Here is a 14,830-nt window from a genome sequence, read left to right as displayed (position 1 = left end):
CAAACCATGATATAGCAAGGCTCCAGAATGCATACAAATCAATACTCTATTTCTATAACTTGGCCTAAAACTAAACACTGGCTAATGTCTTCACCACGGAGGAACACATTGCAAATTTCTAAGTTATGATTTTCTTTACTCTTCTGTTGGCAAAGCTAAACTGCCCCTCTCTCCGTTAAGTTAAAAGTCAAGTCTGTTAGTGACTGTAAGTGAATGAAAATGAATTTGAATTTCTGCAAGTTTTGGATAAGTCAAAACTTGCATTTGCTAACACTTACACCTTTAATCAAACCACGTGATAATTAGCCTTGCAAAGAGAAGTAATAAAAGAATCACAACTTAGGAATTTACAAAGTTTTTATTTCTCCTTGGTGACTTTAGTTGGTGTTCAGTGTGTAGCCAAAACTTGCGTGTAATGGCTAAAGAATTAAAGCAGGCTAATGTCTGCAGCAGGGAATATAAATTAAATATCAGCGTTCTGAGTCCAATAATATTTTCAATATGTTTGATTTATAGAATGTTACTTTTATAATTACTACTGCTTGTCAATGAATAATAGTGTTTTTCAGTGTAGACAAAGAGTATTTTCTATCCCTTACATTTCAAGCAGGTAATACAAGTTCCTTATCTGGGTAAGTCACTGCAAGGGAGTCAGATTGTAGTACTAAGGTTGTTCTACAATGGCTATAATTGAAGTGCATGACTTGACCTTCGCTAAAATGACCGAAGGATGTCATGGGGTCCTTCAATACAGAACCATAAGCAGGGCTAATTTGTAAATTTGCAAGTCATTCTTCTCTGCTAAAGACTTTAGCCTCTGTTTAGCTTTTGTTATAACATATACAAAGTATAATATACACCAATTACAGACGTGTATTTCTGTTAGAAAAATACATATTATAACTAAAGAACATGTAAATAGAGGCACTTCAATAAGCTAAGTGTTTGCAGTTATGAGCATCACCCAACAATTTCTAGTGTCTGATTTCAGTGAGCCCAATTCCTCTCTACTCATAACAGAGGTTACAATGTGATTACAGAACTTAGGGGACATCAAAGCAAATGAGGTCAGGTCAGGAAAAATAATGGAGCATCATTGAATCCCCTATCAATATGCTGAAACAAGAGAAATTAATTTGGCATGGAGGGGATTCCAAAATACTTACTGAAATGGGGTAACTAGACTAACCTGATTCCTTTAGAGCAGAAAAAAATTCTCTTGTTAAATTAGCCTGAAAATCATACAACATAGTAGGATGATGATAAAAACCAGGAAGTACAATTTGAATAATATTCTGACCACATCCATGCAGGTAACTAATATTGTGGCATCATTAACATAGTCATTTCAGCTCTCTGCCTGGCTCATATGGATCACTGTATTTCACCAACATGAATAATATCGAAAATTAAGGTGTTGAAATAAATGAAGCAGGCGTTTATATATTATCTGTGTGTTTAGTGGGTACAGAACGTGGGTTCACATTCATTAGTATAAGGTGTATTCATATACATGCACAAAACCTTTTGGGGGTGAAAGCACAGGGAAAACAAGGCATTCTGATCTATTTCATAGAAGACAATGCAGAAATAGCTAAAAAGAAAAAAGATTTGGAGTATGAAGCCATAAAAACAAGTTATTATTCAAATATTCTGGAAAATCAAAGTTGATTTAATTTGTATTGCACCATAATTACTGGAGAAAGACAATACTGATTTCTGAACACACAATGAAATGAGCAACATAATGATTGGTCTTCTCAGAGATGTTTTATGTGTGATTGGTGGTAGGAAGCCAAAGTTTGGCAGTGAAATGGATGGTTTTCTAGAAGTATGTAATGCTGAATTAGATTAAGTGTTAACTTCATAAAGATTTAAATGAAAAGATGCCACAAAGTCTCTCAGAATCCTACATTTCATATTTCGTTAGGCATAAAATAGCAGTAGATGCTTCTAAATACTTTCAGTTTTGCAAAAGTGCTCAAATATACTTAATACTAGTGTGCCGCATGTGTTCTACTTAAATGTGATGACTAATCAATAACTAATTATAATTTTGATGAGAGTGGAGATTGAAAAATACCATTACTGTCAATGGGTTAATTAAAACATGACTGGCCTACAATGGTGTCCTGAAACATTACTTTTCCCAACCCCAGATACATCATAAAAACCAAGAAACACATGGGTAGCCAACTCTGTTCATAAAGCCCCAGTTTGGTTTATTTTACTTCTCTCTCTTAGGGGGAGCATAAGGCCTGGCTCTGGCCCTCCTGGCAGATCAGTTAGGCTGTGGCTCTAAACTGGCCTCTTGAGTTAGGACATTTATCCACGTGCCAAGCAGGAACCCTAGGCTGAAGGCGGTATACATGAAAGCAATGGTTTTTGTATGAAAACACATTCTTTACGCATACAGTTTCCACAACCAGTGAAGTCCTGCACACCCATGGCTCTCCGCATGAGCTCGGTACAGTCTGGAGCACCCAGGACAAAGCACACTCATGCAAAAAGGGTGTGCCCTGGAAACTTTTAATAAATGGACAGTTAGATACGTAAAAAGTTCTCTTTCTTGATTCTTGGTGCTCACAGATCATTGAGGAATCCCTTCTCTGAGCAGCACAAAACAAGAAGAGCTGGTTGACAAAACATTTTCGTTACAAAGGTGTGTCAACCCTGAGCTTGGAATTAAGAAGTTAAAATCTGTGATTTATATATATATAGATATAAAAATAGATGATCATACTAAGACTAAAAAAGTGAAAGAAATCTCCATGTCAATACTATATATATATATTTTCTGGCTTGACTTTTTTTGTTGTGAGTTATTTTGTAAGAGAATGCCCTTGTGGTACAGAAACCAATTGACACAAAGCAAATAGTTAAAAATGAAAACTCACTTATGGATCTAATTGTTTATCAGTTCATTAAAAGAACTCTTCTTCTGGGAAGGTAAAGAGCACAGGGGCAGAAACATCTAATTAATGTCAAACCTGTGGCTAAAGCAAAGTGATTCTATCATTGAGGATTATTTTCAATTCAGACCCTGGAGGAGGATGAATTGATGGGCGTGTCCACTAGTAACTGAAGATGAAGGGAAATCTGTGCCAATTGGATGCAGTGGATAGACACTAAGAGAATTAAGAGAAATGGTGCCAGTACTAAAATTGAAATTGGGCAGGGTGAGAGAGAGGTGCTGAGTCATAGTAATTTTTGCTCTCGTATTAAAGATGGAATTAGAAATTTAATATCAGTACCTCCAAATCAGTTTGGTTTTGTGTAGTTAGAGTGAAGACAATACCTTCAAGACAACAGTATATTTTCACTACATTAAAACAACTTCGAACTTTCTCCCTGTAAGCATTTTGTAAACTTGATTTGTCACAGAAAAGCTTACACTGGGAGTTGGCCGGCAATGTTGAACTTATGGCGTTAAAACTCTTATTTTTCTCTCGTTTGCTCTTTTGTTGAAATGCAATTGTCTTGGGGTTTGGATTGACCTTACAAGGAAAATTATTTTCTTTCTACCTTTTTTTTTAAAATGGGGAAAAAAAAAAACTCACAACGTGAGATTCCTTTACTTCTGCAGCATAAAAGCAAATGAAGGTAAGAAAATCTCCTGGTACGAAAGATTTGAGTAAGAATTCTCTGGAATAAACAAGGTCCCCACAGATAGCTGAAAGAAAGAGGAAGCAGTCCTGTCTGGCACCCGGTACTCTTTGGGAAAACAAAAAGGAGGCAGAGTGCAGTACTGCTCTCTTCTCATAGAAAACGGTCAGTTTTTGTGGCATGGTCCATTGTCCAAGAGTGCAGGGAAAGAAGTGAGTTGGCCATTCAGATAGCTAAAATGCAGTTTCATCTGACCAAAAACCCAGGATTATCTGCACAGTCTCTGTAGTGCCAGGACGATGCAGACGAGAGACCCTGAGAGCAGGGAGTGGCCGAGCTGGGCTGCAGAAGAGTCTACTTCTCTCCTGTCGGGATCAACTGCAGGGGCCTCTGTGGTGACAAACTCGAACTCCGTGGGACACACATCATCCATGCACCCACTGCCACTCCCTGAGCCGCTGGATTCATCACCTGGTATGGGCAGATTGAAAAATAGAGTTAGATCACAACCAGGAAAGAGTGGGGACACATGACAGATTTGGTCATGGTGGCTGAAGGGTTTTGTTTACTAAACATTTGCTTTTGCATCTCCATGTGAATTGCATTCCTTTGAAGTCCCAAACCACTACCCCAGCATCCTCCTTTGTCTTTAGCTGAAGATGGTATTTAAGGTGGTGGCTTCAGCCATTTTGGTGAATTACATGGTTTTCCTGGGTTTCTCCCATGTATACATGTTATTAAACTTTGTTTGAGTTTTCTCCTGTTATTCTGTCTTATGTCAATTTAATTCTTAGACCAACCAGAAGAACCTAGAAGTGTAGAGGAATATTTCTTCCTCCCCTACACCTTGCTGAGACTGCTTCCTCACCTGGAAAAATGAGAATAATCATATCTATTTCACAGAATTGTTATGGGGTATAAGTGAGAAAATGTTCCTGTGAGGACTCAGGAAATTGGTTATGACATTTGCTATTTCCCCTACTTGTTCAATGATTCCATCCAATAGGTCTAAACTCCTCCCTGCTGGCCTAAAATGGTAAAGCCCTGATTGAGCTGCTCCTGAAAGACTGGTGCCATCTTGGCTGCACAATGCTACTTAAGTAAAGCCAAGGTAAGGTAGGGACTCTTCTAGTGTCCCCAGAATGAGAAAGGCACAACTCAGCACAATTCTTTTTTTTTTAATGGGACATCTAAATACCAGATAAGATATTTGAATACATGATACCAGGTTCTTAACATTTTCTCTGATTTATCTTTAGTGGCCTTTACAAGGGGTAAAATGACCATTAAGTAAATTCAGAGATAGCGGAATTGCTCAGGGAATTGTTCCAAACACTGGCATTATGAACAAGAAGTAACATAACCTTTACAAAGATACTATTAAAGCAATTTAGAATATTAAAAATGTGGTAAGCAAATAATGACAGGAGATTCCAGCTGAGAAAAATAATGGCCCCATCACTTTCCGAAAGGGAATCACAAATGCAGTTATTTAAGGGGCGATTTTAAAAAATGTCAAAAGCAATAAGGATGATGATGACTAGAAGATGTAATAATGGTTTGTAGGACAGACATTATCCTAAAAGGCCAAATTTCATGTTTGGGTTACGGCTAAGCGGTACTCTCCAATGTTGCTGCAAGAACTCTTTTCAAAGACATTCCCTAAGCTTTGCAGATTGACATGTATGTAACATGGTCAGAGAGGAGAGAGAAGCATGGCCAACATCAACTAACTCTCATGCATCTTGATTTATGTATTCCAGCAGTCATTCTCCAGATAATAAAGCATTTTAATAGATAGGGAACCGGAATGGGTAAATTGAGAGGAGTGAGGCTAAGGAATGAGCAGGGGAGAAGCAGGAAAGGCTAAAACGTGTGTAAAGTTCTCTTCTGAAGAGGGAAGAAGAGGTTTAGTAAAGAGGAAGAGAAATAATGGAAGGATTCTGAGAAATTTTACAGCAATGAAGTCTATTGGGTTGGAATTATCTTGCATTTAGAAAATTAATTTTTGAGTTATTTAAAATGGAGTGAAGCACTGAAAGTTTTCTGCAGGGGACAACTCAGTAGGATGACAGCTTAGACTTAGATGACTTAATGTTTTCCACCTGTAACTTGTTTCTTTCTGTCTCATTAATTCGAGCACACAAGCATCATCTTTTGCTTCATTGACCAAATTACAGAATCACTGGCAATTCCACCTCTTATGTTCGAGAAATCTTTTCCTGAGAACTCTCTCTATAAGGGTACATACTTTTAAAAAAGCAAAAAATCCCCAACAAAACAAAAACCAAAAAAATTTGTCTTAATACTTATGCATCTTGAAATCCTTTAGACAAAACATATACAGGTAGTTTCATGTCAATATTCTCTTAGTAGTCTTTTAAATCACTTCTGATGCTTTTGCGATGTTTAATAAAATATGCATGTGTAATATTGCATCAGCATTTTACTATATCTCTCAATATTTCAGATACAAATGTCAACGGTTGGGGTATGTGCATGACTCATAGAGAATGAATGCAGTTGAATCCATAGCATGACAGGTATTATATTAGCTCCTTTACATATGGCCTCAAATAAAGCTTCCCAATAGCCCCTTAGGCGAGGATGCTTCCCATTCTGTAGAAGAGGAACTTGAGACTTAAGAAGTAATTTGTTGAAGACCTCAGTTCCTACGTGATAAAACAGGGATTCTGGCCCAGCCTTGTCCGAGTGAGCAATTTTCAGAACATTCTTCTTTTGGTGGTTGGGAGGAGGGACAGGAGTTTGGAGCAGAGACATAAATGCTGACAGGGAAAGGAGAAAGTGAAAACATTACTTTGTTGCTTTATCATTAATGACTCAACTGGCAGATGAAACTCAATTTCAGCTTTGGTACAGGTGAATGTCATCTGCTGAAACTCTTCCTTAAGACCGGTTATGATTTTAGTAGTATCCTAAGTCTTGTGGACCAGAGCTCTCTCTCCAAAGGACTATAAACAGCTTTGCAGAATCGGTAAGCATGACACAAGAGTAAAGGTGTGTACTGCTCTTGAAGAAAATGATAGTGTGAACTTCTTTAACCATTTCTCACTCTGGAGAGTACTGGTAAAGACTTTCTTACTCGTGTCCTGGAAGTTGACGTCATTGCCATTGTACGCATTCTTTAGTTTGTTGGTCATCACACGGAGAGCCATGATCTGCTGCCTGATGAACGTGTCGGGCCGCGTGATATCCACATCCACCTCAGGATTGTTGATCTGGTTGGTCAGCCCATCATTCATGATCTCAGGCAGGTATCTGCAGGGCAGAGAGGCAGAGAACAGATTAGGGTGAGGCAGGAGGGCCCTCGAGACCAGAATCCACCATGCTGTCTCTAACAGTGAGCCAAAACATCGGCAAAAACGGGGCTCAATTCCTGGAAAAAACACCAAACAGTAGAGGGAAGTAACACATTTTCTCAGAGGGAGATACGGCTAAATGGCTTTAGACAAGTTTTTTAAATGGCACTGAATTCTTAGGTAGACTTGCCTACAAATGAGTGTTCAACTGGGGACTTATAGGAACTGTTACTTAAAATTAACTACTCCTGGGGTTGGCCCCGTGGCCGAGTGGTTAAGTTCGTGCGCTCCGTTGCAGGAGGCCCAGTGTTTCGTTGGTTTGAATCCTGGGCGTGGATTGCCTGTCCCACAGGTTTTCCTCGTCTGCAGTGCACTTTTCCATTTAAATCTCAAAGATTCTTAAAGACTCAGGTCAATTCACACTTTCTCCTTAAGATATTTCCCAGCTTTGAGGGATCTGCCCATTGCTTCCTAGGGCTACCGGGTTGGGCTGGGCAGGTGGTACAGTACACAGAGTCACCTGCCGAGGGAGTGAGTGAGGGCTGAAATCCAGCCCGGGTTCTGTGCCCATGGAGCTATGCACTTGCGCAGCACCATTGACCAAAAGGGCTGCTTTTTTCTTTTCTTTTTGGGAATTTTTTTATTTTAGAAAATTTCAATATATACCAAAGTAGAGACAATAGTATTAGGAATCCTCATGGACGCATGTGGATGCCTTTTTCTAATTCCTGCAAACGTGCTATATTTGTCTGTGTCCTGGTAAGATACAGATGGCACACTCAAAAGGGGGTAAGAAAGAGAGTTTAAAGAAAAGCCTATTACAAAGGTGTGGACAGGGTGAAAGGAAACCAGTGCAGAGCGGTGAAGAAACCAGGAGCTGGCAAGAGCAGAAGGGCCAGAGGGAAGGAGCTGTTACCAGAATGCACAGGAAGTGAAATCACAGACAGGGGCCAAATGGCACAGCAGCTGCCAAACCCAGGCCTGGTAGGGAGGGAGCTGAGGGAATGATACTCCGACTTCTCTAGTCCCTCCTTCTGACCTCCAGCTGCTGCCTCTCATTGGCTGAACCCAACTGGAAGCCAGTGGGCAAGGGGACCCAGGTGATGCAGTTTGTGGAGGTTCCTTCAGGGTACCGCTCCAGGGAAGGGATGAAGAGGGATCTCAAGAGGAATCAGAACATCCAGCACAGGCACCCAACAGGCTGGTGGCAGCCCTGCGAATTGCTATTATTATCATTCTTCTACTGCCTCTACTATTGTTGCTTAAAAGCTCAAAAAACTTCCTTTCTTCTATTTTGTTATTCTTATTTACATAGTCTTGTACAATATACTTATGCTTAAAACTTTCTTCCTTCCTGCAGGTCATTTTCCCAGTTCCGGAAACCAAAAGCTCTATCCATCAGCTTCCAAAAGAAGAAACAGAAACACACAGGGAAACTTTTATATTTTAAGCCTCTTCTCAGGTATTGAAATCTTATGTATGATGTATTGGTGTATGAATTGGTTTACCCATTTTAAATCAGAGGTGCCCTGAATGAGCTCCATGTCATCATCAATATCTTGAAGAAAATCACCTTCACAATGCTCACTACATAATGAATAATGAAACACATAGAGTGCCTTGCAAATTCTTTTCCATAAAGTTTCACAGTATCTATGGCCCTGAAAAAATATCCTAACTGAAATAAAAAAAAGTCATAGAACCATATCTCTTTATTTTTGCAGCAAAGCATAACTTCTATGCTGTCTTTTAATATATCTGGTATATCAATAAATTCTTGTTAGATTCGGAGAGAGTTTCCTGATATAACTTCTAAAATATGACATTGGGTTGACTATTATTGACATTCAATTACATGTACTAGGTTCCACGAGCTCTACATAATTATTAAAGCCCATTGGAATAAACAGTAGCAAGGGCAGGCCAGGCTTTGCTGACACAGGAGTTAGAGGTGCCGAAAGGTGATCGTCACTTCTGGTGTTGCGCCATCGACGTTTTAGACAATGATTCCTGCAGCTGCGCCTATGCTGAGTCAGAGCAGGGCTTTGTTTCTTTCAGATGCTGTGTGCGCTGCACTGCTAGCCGAGACTCATTTATCAGAAGCTGACTGCGATAGCTTACATGGGAATGCTGCCCCTGGGAGTCTGAGCATCCAGGAACAATAAGAGACTGCCAGATAAACCCAGCTTTAACTGTGCCTACTGATGCTCAGCCACTTAAAATAAAAACAAGTGACAATGCACCCATGTCCTCAAGAACCTTTTCTCCTTTTGCTGTATTCAAAGGGTAACTTTAGAGACAATGTGGAAACTTAAACTGAAAATACAGTTGAAAAAGAAATGGCCATTCTGTCACTCCAGAGGTACATCCTGAGGCCAAATCTAGGGACGTCCAGAGTGCTTCTATGGAAGCCCAGTTCAGCACCAAGACTCCTGAGCCCATTTATTTGCTGCCTCTTTACATATCACTCATATCCTGCAAAAATGGATGCATCTTTGAGCCCCTACTATTCTTCCCTTTATTAGATTTTGCACCAGCTCTTTGGCATGCCAGCATTCTACTTTGACACCATTACAGTTCCGGGAGACATGGAAAGGAAGGAGAATCTTGTGGCAGACAGACCAGGTTCCAAGGCTGGATGCACATTTACCCCAGTCAGGGAGAACCCAGAAATGGGGACAAATTGGAGGGGTGTCATTATTTGCCAATGCTTCCTGCTGGGGTGTGGTAAGTGGGTGGCATCCACGAACAGTCAAGCATAGCTTCTCCATTTTGGTTACCTTCTATTTTGCAAGAGCTTTAGGAACTAAATCTTCAGCAGCTTTGCAGAATTACTTTTCTTCACATGATGGTCTGAATGTTTGTGTTACCCCCGAATTCATATGTTGAAAACCCAATGCCCAAGGTGATGGTATTAGGGGGTGCGGTCTTTGGGAGGTGATTAGGATTAGTGCTTTTATAAAAGAGGCCTCAGGAGCTTCCTAGTCCCTCTGCCATGTAAAGATACAAGGAGAAGTCTGCAACCCAGAAGAGGCCCTCAGTCGATCATGCTGGCACCTGATCTTGGACTTCCAGCCTCCAGAACTGTGAGAAATAAATTTGTACTGTTTATAAGCTACTCAGTTTGTGGTATTTTGGTTAGAACAGCCCAAACACAGTAAGACAACATCTAATTTTGTATTTTTGATGTAGGCTTCGTTGATTACATCTAAACAATATAGCTGATTAGGGTGGAAGAGTCTCATAGGAACTTAGGAGGGACTGATACAGTTAGTCTTGAGGGGGCAGGCTCTGTGCCAGGACCCCCACTGGCAGAGCTGACAGCCTCTGTCACCTGAGAGACCTCAAACCTGAGAGACAAAGACTTGTCCCCACAGCAGTTTCCCACTGGCCAGCCACATGCCTGTCATGGCCACCATTCAAAATCCCTCCTTTCAGCTGAGCCAATGCTTCCAGAAGGTCCCTGTTGATATAGGAACGTGCCTGCTGGGAGGAGAGGCATGTTAACTCATCAGTAGTCAGTATTTCTTATCACCACGTTAATGCTGGAAGTTGTTCTGAGGTAAGGAACTGTGTAGTGAGAGGAAGGGACAAACAGCCCTCAAGATTTAATGGGATTTGAAGCTAGTGCAAGTCTGAGGAATGAGGTGCTCGGAAAGAGGGTCACCCTGTGGTGCCCAGCAGAGTTGGCAAGAGTCCAGGTGGAAGTAGGGGCAGGAACAGGGAGAGATGGGTGTCTAGGTACTGGCCTGGGTTTGTTTTCAGATGCCTGACACTTCCTCCCACTGCTCCTGCCTCAAGGCACACTTGGAAGATGGTGGGGGGTGGGGAAGCAGATTCAATCCTGCTTGTTGCCACAAATGGGCTCCATTCAACACATGTCTCTACAGCAATTTCTAATTCTCAATAAGCTACATACATTCATCTTCAGTGAGTTTAAGGGTTTACCTAATCTGAGTAGATATAATACTAATATAGGTCCAAAATTCCTTATCTGCAGTTACAAAATTCAAAAATCTTCAAGGATTTTTCCTGCAATCCATTCATTAGCAAAACTTGATCTTATCCCTACTTATCCCAGTTAGTGTGAATAGTGCTACATTTTGCTGTGGAAATTTAACGTGTTTGATTGTGGGTTGCAGCCTCAGACCCCACTGGGAGTATTACATTATACACAGTATACGCACTGTGATGATTTTCTAAAATCTAAAAAATTCGGAATTCTGAAACACTGATGGTCCCAAGGATCTCAAACAAGGGATTGTGACCCTGTGGCACCCCTAACCTCTTTCAGAAGCTTTCTTAAAACTCTAAGTTTTAAACTTCGCACCCATTAGGATGGCTATTATTTGAAAAACAAACAGAAAACAGAAAATAATAAGTGTTAGTGAGAATGTGGAGTGGAGTGTAAGTGCCTGACATTAAGTTTTTGATTGTTGAGGCATCCATTGCAAAGACATACATCTTCAGTTAACATACTGCCAGCTGTATGACACGGCTACTAGCAAAACAACCAGATAAGGAAGCAGACCGCCTCCACCCAGGAAGGTCCCTTTTCAGAAAGCCCTGGGCAACCTAGATAACTGACTGCTTGAGTGACCCCACTTCTCCCTTCTCTTACCCTAATTCTCACTCTTGTGCTTCAAGTTAGCCAATAAAGATCAAACCCTTGAAACCCTAGGCACCCCACCCTCGGGCCCTAGTAAAGGCAGAGCCCCAGGACTGCTCTCTCTCTCTTACTATCTACCTGAGAGCTAGCTGTAAGGCCCTCAGAGAGCCATGTACACTCCAGGACCTTTGAGTAATAAATCTTGTTCCTCAAAGTTCCCTGATGGATTCTTGCTGAAGCGCATTCTGCAATCCTTATAGGAACCGCAAGAGTGGACCCAGCCTTAAGTAGGGGCCCTGGTGCGGGAAATGTCTGTGAAGCTCACTATGAGTGATGTGTGCCCAGGTGAGTGACACGGGCATTCCTAACTGAGGGCAATGCCATCAATAGACTTGGGAACTACGAATCATGGCAAAATGGGAAATCCCGTGCATCGCTAGAGGGAATGTAACGTGGTACAGCACTAGGGAAAACAGTATGGCAGTTCTTCCAAAAATTAATCACAGAATTACCATATGACTCAGCAATTCCGCTTCTGGGTATATATCCAAAAGAACTGGAGGCAAGGACTTGAACAGATATTCGTAGGCTTCTCTTCATAGTAGCCTTATTACAACAGCCATAAGGCAGGAGCAACCCAAGCGCCCATTGAAGGTTGAATGGATAAACACAATGTGGTATCTACATACACCACATTGGACATTATTCAGCTTTAAACAGGAAGGAGATTCTGACCCATGCTACAGTGTGGATGAACCTTAAAGACATCATGTTTAGTGAAATAAGCTGGTCATAAAAGGACAAATATTGTATAAATCCACCTATATAAGGTACCTAAAGTAGTCAAATTCATACAGAAAGTAGAATGGTGGTTGCCAGGCTAGAAGGAGGGAGGAGTGGAGAATTAGTATTTAATAGGTGCAGAGATTCAGTTTGGGAAGATAAAAAGGTTCTGTAAATGGATGGTGGTGATGGTATACAATAATTTGAATGTACTTATGCCACCGAACTGTACGTTTAAAAATGGTTAAAATGGTAAATTTTATGTATATTTTACCACAATTTTTAAAAAAATCTAAGTTTTAAGTATAATTTTTCTTAAGTTCTTAATACACTAGACCGCTTTTTTCCCTTTCCATTTTTCCTGACTGGAAAGTGGATTTACTCAAAGCATACTGTGATGTTACGCTTTAAGTGGATTTACAAATTCTTGAAGACTGCTAAGCTGGAGTTGTCTGTGGCATTAGGTGCTTCAGTGAAATGTGACACTGAGATATGGGCAAAGGCCCAGAGATGGACCCAGGGTACCTGAGATCTCTATGAGACTCAGCAGTGTGATCATGAGCAAGTTATTTAGCTACTTTATATAATTACACACAATTATTCTTATATTTATAGGAATAACACATTTATTTCATGAGCTGCCATATTGAGCTAAGATACATGAAAATGCTTGAAAATATAACACACTATGCAATTCTAGTGTATTCTTATGAAAATTAAGTTGTTAACACAGCTCCCTCAAGTGCCAAACTTGTTTCTTAGGAGTGGCTGACAGCAGCAGAGTTTGGAGTTTTAAAGTCTGAATTCATGTACCGAAGAATGATTTGTTGTGGCTTTCCTTGAGCTGGAGGATGTATGGTGTGAAAAGGTTTGGGAACTCTTGGAGGACACAGAACTCATTGGTTGCAGCACTGAGCAGAAGCTAAATTCTCTGACTTGGCCTCTTAATCCATTGGCAGGAGCTCCCCCACCCACCCTTTTTTGGTAGAACTGGAGTCAGCCAACTACAGCATGAATAGGAAAGAAGACCCACGGGTCAGTTCTCAGGGCTGCCGGACTGTCGGCAGCAACACGTTCCCTTCCTCCTTTTTGTAGCCACATTTTAAAGCACTTGCAGGAGATGCATGCAGCGTCCCTCTCCCCCAGGACAGTCAATCTTCATGGGGTCTTCCCTCCCAAGGATACTGCAGAAGGGAAGCGGGCATTCAGCAATGCCAGGTTTGACAATTGCCAGTTGTCTTCCAGACTTCCCACCTTCCCAAGTTGGTTGCCTGGCTGGGTATACATCAAATATTTCACAGTTCTTTAAAATGCAGCTTGAGTGCTTTAGGACACATTTCACAATCAGACTAAAACAACATTGTCCTGCCAGATCTGCCAAGTCACTATCTTTGACAGATTTCTTATCACCGTGCATCATTTCATCCCTCTTCCATCTGCTCAAACTTACCCAGTCATGACTTGCTATTTTCTTTGCTTAGTCAATCCACTCAGTGGCTGGTGAGAGTGACTGATGTATCTTCTAGACTTTTCTACTTTTCCTATTTCTTATAATTTACTGTATTTACCTCCTGGCCTTGGAAGGGATTTCCTTGGGGACACAGTTATTTCTGTGAGGATCAGGTGCCTTGAAAAACAGCAGAATCTCCCTGCAAAAGCTATATTTCCAACGGATCCGATTAATCCTCGTCTCTCAGCCGGCATCTCCATCGTCTCTTCCCAGAAGGCATTTTAAAGAAAGGACACAGTGACAGTGAAACACTGGCTTACAGGGAGGAGAAGCAGAAAGTTGTTTTGCCAGTTTTATGGGGGAGAGGGAAGAGTCTGGAAATAACTGACTCAAGAAACCCTGAAAACTCTGACATGATGGATGTCCTATCATGAAATCCATGTGCTGTTGGGACTTGCTCCTCAGACTGGCTTTCACACTCATTCTTCCTGCCCCATCCCATTGTCTTCCATACTTCTCCTTCCTATTTAACCCCTATAAGCTTGGGAGAAGAATCCCATGAAGAGGAAACAAGCCTCAAGGAGGATATGGAGGATGTAATTTGACATGGCTATGTCCTCACAAAGTGAGAATCTGCCTCTATGACAAAAAGGTAAGAGTCTGTATGAATACCATGAGGGACTTATGTTTTCTTCTGCTGCTGCCTGACAAAGTTCTAAGCTGTATTAGCTAACTATCCACAAGTTTTATTTGCTTCTGAGTGTATGCTTTTCTGCGACCCATCGAATCATTCTTCTCTAGCTACCGTACAGACAGGTCATTCCGGCCACCTGGCTGCCCAAAATGCCCTTCTCAGGGATGACGGATGACTGCAAATGTCCTCCCAGGGTCTCTGGGTCACCCTGGGAACTTTAGGAGGCCTAGATTTGTAACCTGCACCATGACTGTTTAATTTCTTTTCCCTTTGGCCTTCTAGATTATTATTGATTTTCCTCCCTTACTTACTAGCTTCCTTTCAATTCCTGTTTGAGTTGAGTCAGAGTGTTGCTTTGTCTTCTCTCA

General features: G+C 41.1%; 1 protein-coding gene across 1 annotated transcript in view; it reads right to left on the bottom strand.

The window, feature by feature from the left end:
- Positions 1 to 826: 826 nt before the first annotated feature.
- The window catches only part of GPC6 (glypican 6), a 1,011,638-nt gene continuing 997,634 nt past the window's right edge, over positions 827 to 14,830 (bottom strand). Inside the window, exons 8-9 of the mRNA XM_014864850.3 lie at positions 6,710 to 6,885; positions 827 to 4,077 (exon numbers count right to left, since the gene is read on the bottom strand). Coding sequence (XP_014720336.2) covers positions 3,875 to 4,077; positions 6,710 to 6,885 — 379 coding nt within the window. The 3' untranslated portion in view covers positions 827 to 3,874. The remainder of the gene's footprint in view (positions 4,078 to 6,709; positions 6,886 to 14,830) is intronic.

The sequence above is a fragment of the Equus asinus genome, chromosome 11 (genome assembly GCF_041296235.1).
Source record: "Equus asinus isolate D_3611 breed Donkey chromosome 11, EquAss-T2T_v2, whole genome shotgun sequence".
Lineage (NCBI taxonomy): Eukaryota > Metazoa > Chordata > Mammalia > Perissodactyla > Equidae > Equus > Equus asinus.
This window is presented reverse-complemented; position numbering and strand designations above follow the sequence as displayed.